The sequence below is a fragment of the Myxine glutinosa genome, chromosome 1, assembly GCF_964187855.1.
Source record: "Myxine glutinosa chromosome 1, kmMyxGlut1.1, whole genome shotgun sequence".
In the NCBI taxonomy this organism is placed as follows: domain Eukaryota; kingdom Metazoa; phylum Chordata; class Myxini; order Myxiniformes; family Myxinidae; genus Myxine; species Myxine glutinosa.
In genome coordinates this window covers 314223389-314241375 of record NC_136261.1, presented here as the reverse complement: position 1 = coordinate 314241375, position 17987 = coordinate 314223389, and the positions used below count along the sequence as shown (strand labels likewise).

Here is a 17987-nt window from a genome sequence, read left to right as displayed (position 1 = left end):
GAGTGCATCAGGGGTCGGTACTAAGTCCACTACTATTTGTAGCTGTGATGGAGATGCTGGCTCAGAATGTAAAGGAGGGTTTACCGTGAGAGTTGTTGTATGCAGATGATCTGGTGTTGATTGCAGAAAGTATGGATGGACTGAAGGAGAAGATGAACAAGTGGAAGGAATGTATGGAGACAAAAGGTCTGAAGGTGAATATCGGAAAAATGAAGGTGATGGCAAGTGGTGAAGCATGTGGTGAGGTGGAAAGAACTGGGAAGTGGCCGTGTGCTGTGTGCAGGAAGGGTGCCGGAGTGAATTCCATTCAATGTACAATGTGCGCTGAGTGGGTTCATCAAAAATGTAGTAGTTTGAGAGGGTCATTAACCAGTGTGGCAGCTACATTCAAGTGTAAGGTGTGCACAGAGGGAGCTGCAGATGGAGGAAATGTTGAGTTGGATCTTGGAGATGGCGTGAAGCTGGAAGGTGTGAAAACATTTTGTTACCTTGGAGACATGCTGAATGGAGAAGTTGGATCAGACTCGGCAACGGTTGCTCAAGTGAGATGTGCATGGAAGAAGTTTCGGGAACTGAGTGGCGTGCTGACGAGGAGGGGAGTGTCATTGAAGCTGAAGGGAAAGGTGTATGCTGCATGTGTGAGAAGTGTTATGATTTATGGGAGTGAGAAATGGGTAATGAATGTTGAGCAGCACCGAAGGCTGGAAAGGGTAGAAATGCGAATGGTTCGGTGGATGTGTGGAGTATCGTTGAGAGAGAGGAAGACAAATGATGAATTGTGAGATGATGGGAATAGAGCCTGTGATGGATAGTAGTGTATATATGTTGCTTCTGGGACACACTCATTTTCCCATTGACTTACATGTTAATTTTCCTCTTAACCTCATTGCCCATTAACACCTCTATTTCTCCAACCCTAATCTTTATGAACCTTTTGTCTATAGTACCTATCCTTAATGTTGTTCATTAGACCACTCAAACACTACAAATATTTGTTTTCCCTTATAGACCTATAATCCTTCTTCTACATATCATCTGGCAGATTATCTTTGACCCACTCAAACATCAACCCATTCACTTACATGTTAATTTTCCTCTCACCTCTTTACGAACCTTTTAGCCTTTTGACACCTATCCTTAATGTTGTGCATTAGACCACTCAAACAATGATTCCCCCTTGGTCTTATGGTACTCTTACTATCAATGATCCCGAGTAGACCACTCAAACATCGATCCTACAAATATTTGTTTATGCGTGGGAAATAATTTAATTCTCTTGCCACTCCCTTCACCATCTAATATATTAACAAAAAAGATGTTTGAGTTTGGTTCTTTATCAAGATATTTTAACTGAGTTAAGATAAAATGATAAACCTCCCTCAATGTTCTTGTTTGAGCGCCTCCAGTGCCACACACTTTTTGGTCGGCTCTGCCCACTTTTTGTTAATCTCCGCCCACTTTTTACTAAGCCCCGCCCACTTTTTGCTAAGCCAAGTTACAACCAATAAACCAATGTCCTTAACAAGTAAAGAAAAAAGAGAATTTAGACAGCCAAAGGTTGCCTGTCATATTTGTGAGAAGAAAATTGGTAAAGGTCTAAAGGTTAGAGACCATTGTCATCTCACTGGTAAATATAGAGGTCCGGCTCATCAAAGTTGTAATATTAATTATCAACTCCCCTCTTTCATTCCTGTTTTTCTTCATAACAACGCTCATTATGATACACATCTATTTATCAAGGAACTCTCAAAGACTTCTGGAAGTATCTCAGCAATTCCAAACACGGATCAGAAATACATTTCATTCACAAAAACAATTCACACATCTCCTATTACTCGTATCAGATTTCTTGATACATTTAAATTCATGGCAAGTCCATTGGCTAACTTGGTTCAAAATCTAAAAGAGTTTCCATGTCTTTCAGAGTATTTTTTAGATAAAGATTTTCTAACACAAAAGGGAATTTACCCCTATGACTATATGGACTCATTTGAGAGATTCAATGAAACACAACTTCCTTCAAAAGAAAATTTCTATAACAAATTAAACAACAGTCATATATCTGATGAAGATTATGTACACGCACAAAATGTTTGGGAAAAATATAACATCAAGAATCTTGGCGAGTATCACGATTTGTATCTCAAAACTGATGTGCTTTTATTGGCCGATGTATTTGAAGCCTTTAGATCTGTTTGTCGCACTGGATATGGATTGGATCCTGCTCACTACTACACAGCACCTGGATTGGCCTGGAGTGCGATGTTGAAAATGACAAAACAAGACTTGGATTTGATAACCGATGTTGATATGCTTTTGATGATTGAAAAGGCAAAGAGAGGAGGAATTTCACAAGTCTGTTCAAAGAGATATGCTAAAGCAAATAACAAGTACATTCCAAATTATGATCCATCGGTAGAGAGCTCCTACTTGATGTATTATGATGCGAACAACCTGTATGGCTGGGCAATGTCTCAGGCTCTTCCTTATGGAAAACTTAGATGGGTAAAGGAAAAAGATTACAAAAAGGTTTTACAAGATGTATGTATCTCTACACAAAAAGAATTGGATGATTCAAAGGTTGGTTATTATTTTGAGGTCGATTTGAAATATCCAGAGGAACTTCATAACCTACACAAAGATCTCCCATTTGCTTGTGAAAAGGAAAGTCCAAAGAAGGAGTGGTTAAGTGATTATCAACAATCATTTAATATAGGTGAATCAACAGAAAAATTACTTACTACATTATATAACAAGAAAAATTATGTTCTACACCAAAGAAATTTGTGACAATATTTATCAAAAGGTCTAAGAGTAGAGAAAATCCATAGGGTTCTAAAGTTCAATCAAAGTCATTGGCCAAAGGAGTACATTGATTTTAATACACAAAGAAGAACAGAGTCAAAAACAGATTTTGAGAAAGACTTTTATAAATTGATGAATAATGCGGTCTTTGGTAAGACCATGGAAAATGTGAGGAAAAGACAAAATATCAGACTATCAACATCTTGGAAACAAGCATCAAAATTAATTAATAGACCGAGTTTTACTAGAGCTGAGGTCTTTACTGAGAACTTTTGTGCGATCCATTTGATTAAAGAGAGTATTGAAATGGACAAACCTATTTATATTGGAACATCAATTCTTGATTTATCAAAGTCATTAATGTATGATTACTTTTATAATAACTTGAGGAAGAAATATCAAAATGATGTTAATCTACTTTATATGGATACAGATAGTTTTATTTTGCAAATTTATACTGATGATGTTTATTCAGACATGAAAAAGGACATTAATATCTATGACACTAGTAATTACAGTCCAGAGAGTGAGTTGTTCTCTTCTAAAAATAAAAAGGTGATTGGAAAGTTTAAGGATGAATTAGGAGGAAATGTCATGAGTGAATTTGTGGGATTGAGGTCTAAGGCTTATGCTTATAAATACATTGTGAATAACGTTGAAAAGACTGATAAGAAGTTAAAAGGTGTAAAGAAAAATGTTATTAAAGAAACAATAAACTTTAAGGATTATTATAACTGTTTAACAACAAAGAAAGAAGAGTTTAGAAAGATTAATGGAATAAGAAGTTATAAACATAAATTATATTCAGAAGAGGTGAATAAGAAAGCATTGGGGGCTTTTGATGATAAGAGGTTTATTTTAGAAAATGGAATTGATAGTCTCCCTTATGGTTATATAAGTATATAAGTGATAAGTTAAAAAAGGGGGGGGGGGGGGGGGTTAGGGATTTTAACGGGCTACCGCCACCTTTTTACTATTATATAAATGATAGAACCAAGTACCAACCAGACTAAAGAGTGGAGGTGTAATCAACCTTGGTATATAAATGGTAAACATAACGAATGTGAAAAATATCAAATAGGTATAATTGAAAAGACAACTGGTAAAAAAATTTACAAAACAAATAAGAGAATTAATTTAAATACCGGTGAATTGGGTAAAAAAGATGGAAATATTTTTGAGTGGACGGAAAACTTTGAGGGTTGTCAGGAAAATATATACTTTAATTTTAAAATGGTATGTGGCACTGGAGGCGCTCAAAGAAGAACATTGAGGGAGGTTTATCATTTTATCTCAGCTCAGTTAAAATATCTTAATAAAGAACCAAACTCAAACATCTTTTTTGTTAATATATTAGATGGTGAAGGGAGTGGCAAGAGAATTAAATTATTTCCCACGCATAAACAAACATTTGTAGGATCGATGTTTGAGTGGTCTACTCGGGATCATTGATAGTAAGAGTACCATAAGACCAAGGGGGAATCATTGTTTGAGTGGTCTAATGCACAACATTAAGGATAGGTGTCAAAAGGCTAAAAGGTTCGTAAAGAGGTGAGAGGAAAATTAACATGTAAGTGAATGGGTCGATGTTTGAGTGGGTCAAAGATAATCTGCCAGATGATATGTAGAAGAAGGATTATAGGTCTATAAGGGAAAACAAATATTTGTAGTGTTTGAGTGGTCTAATGAACAACATTAAGGATAGGTACTATAGACAAAAGGTTCATAAAGATTAGGGTGGGAGAAATAGAGGTGTTAATGGGCAATGAGGTTAAGAGGAAAATTAACATGCAAGTCAATGGGAAAATGAGTGTCCCAGAAGCAACATATATACACTACTTTTGTGAAAGATGATGGGAATAGAGCTGATAGAGGTGTTAATGAGAAATGGGCAATAGAGGTGTTAATGGGCAATGAGGTTAAGAGGAAAATTAACATGTAAGTCAATGGGAAAATGAGTGTCCCAGAAGCAACATATATACAGTGAAACCTTGACTTACGAGTTTAATTCGTTCTGTGACCGAGCTCGTAACTCAATTTGCTCGTTTCTCAAATTAAATTTCCCCATTAAAAGGCATTGAAATGCTATTAATCTGTTCCAGCCCCCAAAAAACCACACCAATTTTTTTTGTTACGTGTTTTTAAATAAGAAAAATGTACTTTATAAATAACAAATAATGTATAAACAAGCACGACCTCATATATACTGTTCATAATAAAAGAGAATGTTGTAGCGACCCATGGGTCCCCCAAGCAAGACCGGCATCAGAATCTCCTTGCTCCAGCCGGTGACGTCACCGGCGGGGATCCCGCCAAAGCCAAAGCGTCCCGCGCGTGCGGGTATAATGAGCTACACCTGTGGATCACGTGACCACGAAGCGCGCCTCGCTTGAGGCGTGGCTTTCGGTTTCGGTTTGGGTTTTTGGTTTTGCTTTATAAGGCAGCCCGATAAACGGGCTTTTTAGTGTTCCCGAGTTGGTTTTACGAATAAACATCTTCTCGGACGAGTTTGTGCCTTGCCATCCATTTATCCGTATTCTGCTGGAGTCCAGACTCCTTCAATGTAAAGAAATAAACTGGTTTTATTAAGTGTTGTGGCGGACACGAAAGCACTGACGTGGTGACATCACCCCGCACACCAAGTGGGGGTGGGCCACGCCGGGGAGAGAGGCGTGGCCTCAGGATATAGATGGGGCGCGCAGCCTTGAGCAGCTTAGTGCTGCCGTTTGAATAAAGACTCTTGTATGAACCGCGTTGTCCGCTTGCTCCTTGCGTAAGCATTAGCGCGCGCAGCATCGCGCTACAGTGTATTTACCTTGAAGATCAGACGAAGATGCTGGCGGAGGTGGAGGAGATGACTTTTGCCCTTTTCGCCACACTTTCCTCGCTTTCACTTGCAGGGCGTTTCAATAAAAACCTGTCCAACGAGGTTTGTTTCTTCCTCCCTTTCAAAATGTTTCGAAAATTCTCCATCTCTTCATGGATAGAGGTCCGGAGCTTTGAAATAATCGTAACGCCCTTGGCTGGCGTTATAGCCTTTATCGACTCCTTCTGCTTCAAAATCGTACATATCGTAGAAGTACTACGATCGTACTGCCTCGCCATGTCGACAACACGCACACCTCGCTCATGTTTTTCGACGATTGCGTGTTTTATATCCAAGCACATCATCCTCTTCTTCTTCTCAGTACTGCCCTTGGCACTCAATTTCTTAGGACCCATGGTTAAAACTAAGAAATTTTCCAAAATAACCAAAATGCGAAAACAAAGCAGCAGCGATATACGGCAGAGATGCTTGCACGGCAAGATAACCACGTGACCGGAACCCACCTGGTGGCGGGTGGCGTAAGCTCCAAAATAACCAAAATGCGAAAACAAAGCAGCAGCGATATACGGCAGAGATGCTTGCACGGCAAGATAACCACATGACCGGAACCCACCTGGTGGCGGGTGGCGTAAGCTCCAAAATAACCAAAATGCGAAAACAAAGCAGCAGCGATATACGGCAGAGATGCTTGCACGGCAAGATAACCACGTGACCGGAACCCACCTGGTGGCGGGTGGCGTAAGCTCGTAACTCAGATCTCGGCTCGCATCTCAAAGCAATAAACCGCCCGAGCGACGGCTCGTATCTCGGAAAACTCGTAAGTTGGTGCACTCGTAAGTCAAGGTTTCACTGTACACTACTTTTGTGAAAGATGATGGGAATAGAGCCTGTGTCATTGAAGCTGAAGGGAAAGGTGTATGCTGCATGTGTGAGAAGTGTTATGATTTATGGGAGTGAGACATGGGTAATGAACGTAGAGCAGCACCGAAGGCTGGAAAGGGTAGAAATGCGAATGGTTCGGTGGATGTGCGGAGTATCGTTGAGAGAGAGGAAGACAAATGATGAATTGTGAAAGATGATGGGAATAGAGCCTGTGATGGATGCTGTGAAGAGAAACAGGTTGAGATGGTTTGGTCATGTGTTGCGGAAGGATGAAAGTGACTGGTTGAAAAGAGTGATGGGAATGAATGTAGAAGGAAGTAGAGGACGGGGAAGACCGAGAAAGACTTGGCTAAAGATGGTCGAAGAAGAAATGCGGGCAAGGGGGTTAACAAGGGGAGATGCAGAAAATATGGCAAAATGGAGAACATTGTCATGGGGACCGCAAGGCTAACCCCGCTCTTGCAGGGAAAATGGCCATTAAAATGCCTGTTGTTGTTTGTTGTTGTCGGCGTTTTGTATGTACCGGTACTGTATAGTCGAGATATCCAGTGATGTGTTCAGTTACCAAGCAGCCATCTAGCACTTGCCAAGACAGCCATTCCTTATCAACGGTTTTGAATTGAGTGCTTGCTTGAATGATTTAGCCATTTGGCGAGTGCTCTGCAAGAAACTTGGTAACTGAACACACCACGGATTCATTACATGGTGACAAGGATAAAAATCTCGACCGTGACTTTGAGGTGGTATGGGATGAGTGAGGGGAAGGGGTGAGCTGGGAGTCTGGAAGGGGTGAGAGGAGGCTGGGGATTGGTTGTGAGGAGGGAGAGGTTGGGATGGAGTGGGAATCCTAAATGTTACGTGAGACTAACAATAATGTTTCACTAAATGTTATGTATAAATTATCACGAAACTAGTGAATTACCTCAACAGGAGAAACACTTCCAAATTGTAAATGTCATTCCTGCACAATACAACATTCCATGATTCCTGCACATCTGCATTCCACGATGCCTGTATATGTCATTCCTGCACATCCTCAACATTCGTGGGATTTTCCTTGACACATTTTATGGATTTTCCAATATTCAGGAACTGCCGGAAACATATCCCTCCTGTTCCCATTGAAACAATGCCCCCACAGTGGTTCCAACTTTCGCGGCATTTCCCCTGTGAATGTCGGGATCTGACTGCACCTTTTCCTCCATTATTAACAGAATCACATCATAAATTAATACTGACATTTTAACATTGCAGATTATATTTTGTGGTATGGAAGTGGTGTCAGTTTTAATAAAATAAAGGAAGGGGTGGGATGAGAGTACAGAGGCAGTGGATTGGTGGAATGAGGGTGGGGGTTGAGGTGGAAGGAGGGAGGGGGTGGGTAAAAGGTGTGGTGGGAAAGGGGTGGGGGTTGAGGTGGAAGGAGGGAGGGGAAGGGTTGGGATGAGCAAGGGAAAGGAGTGGAAGGAAGTGGGAGGAGAGAGGGTGTATGGATGGAGTCCAGAGGGAGGGGTGGGTGGGAGGAGGCAGGGGTTTAGGTGGGATGAAGGAGGGAGGAAGAAGAGGAAGGGGTGGGTGTCTGGAATAGTGGGTGAGAGGAAGGAGGAGAGGGGTGGTTTGAGGAAGGAGAAGAGATGGGAGAAGGAAGGGGAAAGGGTGGGAGAAGGAAAGGGATGGAGTGGGAATCCAGAGGGAGGGAGTGGTGTGAGAGGAGGCAGGGTAGAGGGTGGGTGGAAGGACCGAGCATTCCCTACCGTTGCTAGTATTTAATATTTGTTATAGTTAAAAGTTGGACTTTTATTTGTTCTTATAATATTTGTTATTTATCTTTACACTAAATGTTATGTATAAATTATAGCGAGACTAGTGGATTACCTCAAGAGGTGCTACACTTCCAAAGTATAAATGTCATTACTGCACAATACTTTTTGCCATGGCTAACAGAATCACATCATTAATTATCCCTGACATTTTAACATTGCACAATATATTTTGTGGTATAAAAAGGCTGACAGTTTTAATAAAATAAAAATAACATTGTAACATTATTTCATTACATCACGTAAAAAGGTTTTGTCACATCGAGAAGCAAGCCCAATTGTCATTTTCAATTATAGATATGCTACATGCAGGCCACTATATAAATATATTGTTGCGGTTTTGAGAACCCACACAGGGAACATCATTAAAGGTTAAAGGTTGCACCCCATAGTTAGGCCACATGCAACACGTAGGGGTCACCTTAGAACGTTAGTTATTTCTTAGTATATGTGAGATAAGGCCATTTCCAATAGTTATCATCTGCGTTGTGTAAAACAAATAAGAGTAGGCCCCGTTCAGTTTACAGCCTCCCTCCAATCGACTCCATTGCACACCATCCAGTCTGCACCCCATGCCCCATTGCGCCCATCCTGTCTGCACCCCATTGCCCCGCGCATTAGGATGCTGAAACCAGTCCAAATGCCACGAGGTAAGGCCCAAAAAGGGGGGCGGAGCACAAGGGTGGGGGTGTGGCCACGTCAGGCAGCCATCAAGGGTGGAGCCGGTAAGACCCCAACAACCAATCAGGGCTGAGGCGACATCGCCTGATGGGGTGTGGCTAGAGGTTCCAGAGGGTTCGCTGGGCGTGGCAATAAAACTCGTTGCGCGAGGCCCCCACCTCAGTTATGAGAAGGGAGAGGCGCTCATCAAGTTCGTGTGAAGAGTTATGAGAAGGGAGAGGCGCTCGTCAAGTTCGTGTGAAGAGTTACGAGAAGGGAGAGGCGCTCGTCAAGTTCGTGTGAAGAGTATTGAGAAGAGAGCCCTCTGAAGGACTTGGTGGGAGCGCATTGCATTGCTGGTTTCAAGGACTCAATTGGGAAACGCGCTTTGGTGACATCATTGTGAAAGCATTGCCAGAGCGGCGCCTTGCAGAGGACTTGTGGAAGTGGCGCATTGTACCGAGCTATACCGGGAGCGCGTATAAGGCGCCGGTACAACTATTACGTACGCCAGTATAATCGCCAGCTTACCGATTCCCCCCCATATAATTGTCCGATCCGCGCCACCGACATGGGGCGATCTTGCCTGCCGTCTACCATCACCATCTGCTTCGTGGTACGAGTCGGGGACCGGAGCGAGCTGTGGACGCCATCGGTGGACCCTCAACCCGACCATCTACAAACCCCGTGTGAGTGAGTCTGAGAGTGAGTGAGTGTGACGGGCCCGTGTCCAGGGGATAAGTATAAGACTGTATAAGGCAGCCCTGTGTATCTGCTTCTTCCTCTTCCCTGTAAATTGCTTCTTCTCTTCCTCTTCTTTGCACAAATAAATTACCTGTTCTTCCTGTTTTCCTCTTAATTCGACCGTCTTAGTGATTTCTCCATTGGGTAAGCGTGGCACGATTAAGAACCGCTCCAATCGGGTTAGTTCCCGTTAACGGCCCGAATCGCAGCTCGCTATCGCTCGGCGTGTCCACTGAAACCGTGGTTCAGGTGGGGTTATTTCCTTGCTCCACGGCCGGTGTTAGTACTTAGGTAATAAGACTAATTTGGCTTAAAACCCTATTTAACACCGACTGGAAGGAACGTGATAGCCCCGGATTGCGTCGGCTAGTAAAAAGACAAGGGGATTAAACCCCCCTTGGTAAGGGGAAGGCCGACGTTGGAGATCCACAACAATATATACAGGGTGTTTCAAAAAGATGGACCCGATTTGAAATCGCTATATCTCTGCAACCACGAACTGCCCATAAATGAACCTCTTACCACTTGAAAGGACGGGGCATAGAGTTTCAAATGACCACCGCTAGATGGCTCTCCCAGCACACCAACAGCCTCTAGCCTCAGTCGTTCGCAAGATGGCGACCCCGCAACACAAGGCGTTTTGCGTTCTGTATTTCAGCAAGACTGAATCCGTAATTGCGGTGCAGCGTGCATTTCAACGGCGTTTTGGCATTGATCCGCCAATGCCAAAGAGCATTCGTCGTTGGTACCGACAATTTGAGGAAACAGGCTGTTTATGCAAGGGGAAGAGCCCAGGGCGACCACGTGCTTCAGAGGAAAACGTGAGAAGAATTCAAGAGAGTTTTCTGCGGAGCCCGCGCAAGTCCACTCGTCGTGCCAGCCGAGAACTTGCGATCCCTCATACGACTGTCTGGCGTGTGTTCAGGCGACGTTTGATCCTGAGGCCATACCGGTTGCAACTGGTACAGGCTCTTCGTACAGGTGACAAAGGAAAGCGTGTAGAATTTAGTGATGCGATGTTACAGAACATGGAAGACGACAGCTTCTTACCATGTTTGATTTTTAGTGATGAAGCAACGTTTCATCTAAGCAGTAAAGTTAACCGTCACAATGTGCGCATATGGGGACTAGAGAATCCACACGAAACTGTAGAGCATGAGCGTGATTCCCCGAAAGTGAACGTGTTTTGTGCCGTTTCTCAAATAAAGGTTTATGGCCCTTTCTTTTTCGAGGGAAAAACAGTTACGGGGCAAACCTATCTCGAAATGCTGCAGAACTGGCTCTTTCCACAACTTAATGAAGATTGAATGACTTCATAATGACTTCATTTTTCAGCAAGACGCAGCACCGCCACATTGGCACCTGCAGGTTCGACGTTTTCTAAATGACACACTGCCTCAACGTTGGATTGGTCGCACGGGACCCCAAGACTTGGCGCTACACTCTTGGCCCCCAAGATCCCCAGACATTACACCCTGCGACTTTTTCTTGTGGGGATACGTCAAAGACCGTGTTTTTGTGCCACCATTACCGACTAATCTGGATGACCTCAAAAACATAATCACGGCAGCGGTGACTTCAGTGAAAGAAGACACTCTGAGAGACGTTTGGGACGAATTAAACTATCGTCTCGATGTTGTCCTTGCAGCAGGTGGACGGCACATAGAGCATTTATAAAATGGTTAGTAAAACTTGATAACTCATTAAACCGTTTGTAACTTTGTATGTAATTGTAACATGTTGCCATCGTGAAATATACTGCTTTGAAATTGGGTCCATCTTTTTGAAACACCCTGTGTGTGTGTGTGTATGTAGATATATATATATATATATAGGTGTATATATATATATATATATATATATAGGTATATATATATATATATATATATAGGTATATATATATATATATATATATATATATATAGGTATATATATATATATATATATATATATATATATATATATATATATATATATATATATATATATATATATATATATATATATATATAGGTATATATATATATATAGGTATATATATATAGGTATATATATATATAGGTATATATATATAGGTATATATATATAGGTATATATATATAGGTATAGGTATATATATATAGGTATATATATATAGGTATATATATATAGGTATATATATATATATATATATATATATATATATATATATATATAGGTATATATATATATATATATATATATATATACACCTGACTGTATACACCCAGCAGATAACAGGAAGCCACATCCCAATAACATGGCATGGTGCTCACAGCCATGGAAGACCAAATTCCCAGTATTGCAGGACTTTTAATAAAAATGTTTTAAGTAGCAAGAGACATTGGAATAAACCACAATAAGAAGAATGAAACCCTGTTTGTTTTCTGTTGTTACATTAAATAATTTCAGTAATACATGTACGTATACCTGCACACAACATATACTGGCTTAGCATGTTATACCACAGAACCATTGCAAGTTGTTTCTTTCGCAGAATTAATTACTGTACCAGCTTCTGTCACATGGGGTAAAGGACGATGAGAACCCCGATAGTTCACTTTGATGTATACACCTGAAACAATCACGTACTTTCTTCAATAATAATGAGGTAAAGAGCAAAATATTTCAAGCTGACACTCTGTGGGAATCAGCGTAGCAGGTTACACTGAATTTTGACAGTGGGCAAATGTGCATCCTCACTCCCCCGAAATATTGCAACTCAGCTGAAGTTGCATTTGAATATCTGCTTTTCCCGATACATTTAAGAAACCTTGTTGACAATAAAACGGTTTCCCAAACAGGGTGGATGATTCGTGGCCACAACCGCCTGTTGGTTTTTGAACCGTTGCAGCATGGGTTGATGTAGCATGTATTCCTGGCTCTATAACAGTTGAGAGGGATATATTTTTATTTTTCTATCTTGAGTGAAATGTGATTTGTATAAATTATAGAATCTTTTTATAGTAGTTATTAATTATAGTAGAATCTCCTTTAAAAAGGCTTACCAGGTGTTAGAATAAGTAATGAAACAAAATAATTGAATTTTGCAAATGAAAATAATAAATAAATAAAACGTCTGCAACCTTGGAGCAATGCATACTTGCAATTTGACGACTTGGCACTGTCGCAGAGCCTCGTCCCGTGCTTGCAGTGCTTCTCCAAGATCATTCAGTGCATGCTGAAGCTACATGCACGGCACAAAGGATAAACGATGATTGTCACATCAATAAAAGGGTATAAAATGTCTATTCAAAACAGTACAAGTTATTATAGGATAACATTGACTACTTCCAATTGTCAACTACAGATGATATGATGAAAAAAACGTTTTTATGAAACGTGTATTTTTGTAAGAGTTATCAGCTTTATTGTCAACTAGCAAATACCACCTGTCGCTTCGTTGACGGGAATACCAAGAGAGGGTGGGGAGAGAAAGAGAAAGAGAAAGGTGGAAGAGGGAGAGAGAGGGAGAACAGAGAATGGGGGGGGGGGGGGGGGAGGGAGGGGGAAGTGAGGAAGGTGGGGGAGAGAATGGGGCAAGGAAGGGGAGTGAGATAGAGAAAGGGGAGAGAGAAAGTGGATGGGGAGAGAGAGGAGGGGGAAGGGGTAGGGGAGAAAGGAGAGTGTGGAGCCGAGAGCAATGCCTCACCGCACCGCTATACACTCCAGGTGTGAGGGGTGTGAGGAGGGGAGCAATAGAAAGCGAGAGGCAGGGGGAGAGAGGTAGCAGGGAAGAGAAAGAGGTGTGGAGGAGAGTGTGAGAATGGTACAGAAAGAGAGAGAAGAGGAGAGGAGAGAAAAAGAGAGAGAAAGATGACAGAGGTGGGAGGAGGGGGGGTTGGGGGGGGGGGGGGGAGAAGAGATGGCATTAACAAAGAAAATGTTATGCTTTATGAACACGAACACACATCATATATATTCCTGGAAAATATCGTTTAAATCATATAGTGTAAATCAAACTTCAAAATCCCATTGACATTGACATATTAAAGGGGAAATGCATTCCTGAAAGGGAAAAAAAATTCAGTGGAAATTTTCAAATGAGTAAATTAATTAAAATATTATTACAATAAAATACTATACATCAGGGTCTGGTCATCTTTTTTCCTGTGCAGCACAAGGATGCGAGTAGCATCATTGGCTGAGGGCATGGCAGTGCTGCTGATGCAGTGTCCCTGGAGGTTAGAGCAGGAATTTGGAATTTGACCAGGATGCCAGGGATGGCTCCCCTATTCTTTGCGAAGGACACCGCAAAGGGATATTTAATGCCCGCCAACTAATTCCGGCAGATGTGAGGCCCAGTTTAACGTCCAACTGAGGGGCACGCACAGCAAAATGATTAATCGCCCTGCTTGTGAAACACCAGGATGACAGTTTATAGCCGGGTTGAGATTTGAAACCAGGCTAGACAGCTTAGTGTGAGTGTGCGTTCCATACCTCTCGGCTATCCTGCCATGGAGTGGGGATTCATTACTCTTAGTTCATTACGCCACTGAAAACATTTTTCAATTCTCTCTTGAACTCTTAGTTCGCTTTACTCATTCTAATCCTCCAATTTATTATGCCTTCCAAACTCCAGGGATTTCCTCATGGAGAACCCAGCCACAGTGACCACGCCCATTGCTTATGCCGCGAGAGCTTTTGCCTGCTTTGAAATAATTTTCCTTGCACTCAATGAAGTTACACTTTGGGCATATTCCTTAATCTATTGTCAGAACAGTAGAAAAGTTTCGTTTAAAAGTTTGCCAATTTCACATGTTCTTGTGTAAATATGGAGAAGGAGAGAGTTATTGTGTAAATATGTAGATTTCTTAACATATTCAGATTTCATTCCAGATTGACAGTTATTTAGACCACAAGACCCAATCTTCAATTCCGAACACAGATTTTGATGATATACTTTAATTAGTCCGTGAGAGTAGATAGTGTTTCCAAGGCAAGGCTCTTTGAGTAGGCCGAATCAAAAGACCTTTGGGCTGACCAAGGAAAAGCCTGACATGAAGGTGTGCCATTATCTTCAAAAGGGGTGTGTAAATTTACCCAAACACCCAGGTTTCATTCATGCACTCCCTTGGAGTGCCCTTAGTGAAAAGTGTTGGCATTGTGGAGGACGGACGGATGGACGGACACAGACAGACAGACGGCGACACATGCACACACACATAATTATTATTATTATAGATTACCTGTGTTTCTATATCCCTCAGAGGCTCAGCGGTTGTCACATCCACATCTCGCATCATAAGCTTTAAAAAAAAAAATCAAAAAAATCAAACAATCAAACAAACAAAAGAAGCTTTTGCTTTAAAAAAAAAATCTGCAAAACCAAAAATTCCAAAATGAATGTTCCATAAAACTCAAGATGTGCAAAACTCAATCTTTCATTTTGTCCATACCTTCTGGATGGCTGCCATCACCACATGCTGTATCGATTCTTCCAATGTCATGATGGTCTGAATGTGTTCTACGCAGAAAAATAAAACAAAAAAACAATGGAATACCACTGCCTTCCTCTATCGTCTATGCCGATGTGCTGACATCCTTACTTGCCAGCTCTCTCTCCTGGATGCTGTGGAATGAAAAACTCGAAATCACAAAATCACCCACCAATCACTGGCAATCAATCAATAAATAAAAAGAGCAGAATCACACAGCTTGCTGCTCTCTCATCACTGACAGGTTAATGGCCTGTAAGCCTGGTGTTGGCTTAATAGTTACGGTGGCTGGCTTAAGATATTAGGGTCTGGAGTTAGAGACCCTGTCGTGCCGCTTACAAAACAACACGTGGGTATACAAAACGTGGGTATTACAAAACACGTGGGTATACATCCCGGTATTTTACAGGCAGGGTGATCCATCAGTGTGTGCCGTCCCTCGGATGGACCTTAAACTGGGCAATCAATCTTCCACCGGCATGAATTGGTGGACGGTAAAGATCCCACAGTCTCCTTTGCAGAGTAGACAAGGTACTGCTCTTTTCAAGAGCAGGATCTCTCAAAAAGTTAGGGATAAATTTGGACTAATTTTGGTGGACAGGTTGGGTGCGTGACAAGGATGAATAGATACGATTTTGGTGAAGATCCAGATCTGGATTCGAGAATTAAATTTTTTTAAACGATTCTTCACAATTAAGAGATGGGGCCAAGGATGATATATAGCATGATATTTAAAAAGGTTATGGATGGATTATGATAAAACTTGGTGGATGAGTTGGGTAGGTGACAACAACAAGCCAATGAGATTTTGCTTCAGGTCTGGATGCAGAACCGGCCTATCAAACAACAACAACAACATGCATTTTAAGGCCATTTTCTCTGCTATAGCGGGGGTTAGCCTTGCGGTCCCCATGACGATCTTCTCCATTTTGCCCTATTTTCTGCATCTCTCCTTGTTAACCGCCTTGCCCGCATTTCTTCTTCCACCATCTTTAGCCAAGTCTTTCGCGGTCTTCCCCGTTCTCTACTTCCTTCTACATTCATTTCCATCACTCTTCTCAACCAGTCACTTTCATCCTTCCTTAACACATGACCAAACCATCTCAAACTGTTCCTCTTCACAGCATCAATCACAGGCTCTATTCCCATCATCTTTTGCAATTCATCATTTGTCTTCCTCTCTCTCAACGATACTCCGCACATCCACCGAACCATTCGCATTTCCACCCTTTCCAGCCTTCGTTGCTGCTCTACATTCATGACCCATGTCTCCCTCCCATAAATCACAACACTTCTCACACATGCAGCATACACCTTTCCCTTCAGCTTGGACGACACTCCCCTCCTCATCAGCACGCCACTCAGTTCCCGAAACTTCTTACATGCACATCTCACTCGAGCAACCGTTGCCGAGTCTGATCCACCTTCTCCATTCAGCATGTCTCCGAGGTAGCAAAATGTTTTCACACCTTCCAGCTTCATGCCGTCTCCAAGATCCAACTCAACATTTCCTCCATCTGCAGCTCCCTCTGTGCACACCTTACATTTGAATGTAGCTGCCACACTGGTTAATGACCCTCTCAGACCACTACATTTTTGATGAACCCACTCAGAGCACATTGTACATTGAATGGAGTTCACTCCGACACCCTTCCTGCACACAGCACATGGCCATTTCCCAGTTCTTTCCACCTCACCACATGCTTTACCACTTGCCATCACCTTCGTCTTTCCTATATTCACCATCAGACCTTTTGTCTCCATACATTCCTTCCACTTGTTCATCTTTTCCTTCAGTCCATCCATACTTTCCACAAACAACACCAGATCATCTGCATACAACAACTCCCACGGTAAACCCTCCTTTACGTTCTGAGCCAGCACCTCCATCACAGCTACAAATAGTAGTGGACTTAGTACCGACCCCTGATGCACTCCCACCTTCACCTCAAACTCACCACTGTTCCCGTCCTTCGTCCTTACAGCTGTGCGCGCTCTTTTGTACATTGCCATCACTACTCTGATCAACCATTCCTCCACTTCTAACTTCCTCAATGCCCATGTCAATACTTTGCGTGGAACCCTATCGAATGCTTTCTCCAGTTCAACAAACCCAAGAAACAACTTCTTCCTCTTCTCCATGTACTTCTCCTGCAACTGCCTCACAATAAAGAGCGCGTCTGTCATTCCTCTTCCTGGCATAAATCCAAACTGCATTTCGTCGATCTTCACCTTCTTCCTTATCCTCCTCTCCAACACCCTTTCCAATACCTTCATTCCATGCTCCAATAACTTTATCGATCGGTATGAGCCACACTCCAGAGGGTCACCTTTCCCCTTGTATCGAGGGACGAGGGTACTCAGTTCCCAATCCACTGGAATGCGGCCTTCTTTCACCACCAGATTACAGATCTCTGTCATTCTCTTCACACCCCAACTTCCTGCTGCCTTCAACATATCTCCCACAACTCCCGTCGGCCCTCCCGCTTTTCTACTCTTCATTGCTTTTATCGCTTCCTCAACTTCCTTCTCAGTTATCTTCTCTGCCGGTCCTAAAACTGGGTTACTCTCTATGTTGCCATCCCATTCATTCTCTGTATTCAACAGCATTTATATACATCTTTTCCATCTTCCTTTAATCCATCTGGGTCCACAACGATTTGTCCCACTTCATCCTTCAAGCATCTCGCTCCCATCACATCACACCTCTCTTTCGCTATCTGCTTTGCAATCCTGAATTCCGCTCTCTGACCCTCTTCCAAATCCAAGCGTTCTCCGAACATTTTCCGACAT

At 42.2% G+C, this 17987-nt stretch overlaps 1 protein-coding gene across 1 annotated transcript in view; it reads right to left on the bottom strand.

Annotated features, from left to right (window-relative positions):
• The window catches only part of LOC137414592 (protein Hook homolog 3-like), a 125800-nt gene that overhangs the window by 74537 nt on the left and 33276 nt on the right, over window positions 1–17987 (bottom strand). The window contains exons 6-8 of the mRNA XM_078769095.1: window positions 15156–15223; window positions 14946–15005; window positions 12860–12943 (exon numbers count right to left, since the gene is read on the bottom strand). Coding sequence (XP_078625221.1) covers window positions 12860–12943; window positions 14946–15005; window positions 15156–15223 — 212 coding nt within the window. The remainder of the gene's footprint in view (window positions 1–12859; window positions 12944–14945; window positions 15006–15155; window positions 15224–17987) is intronic.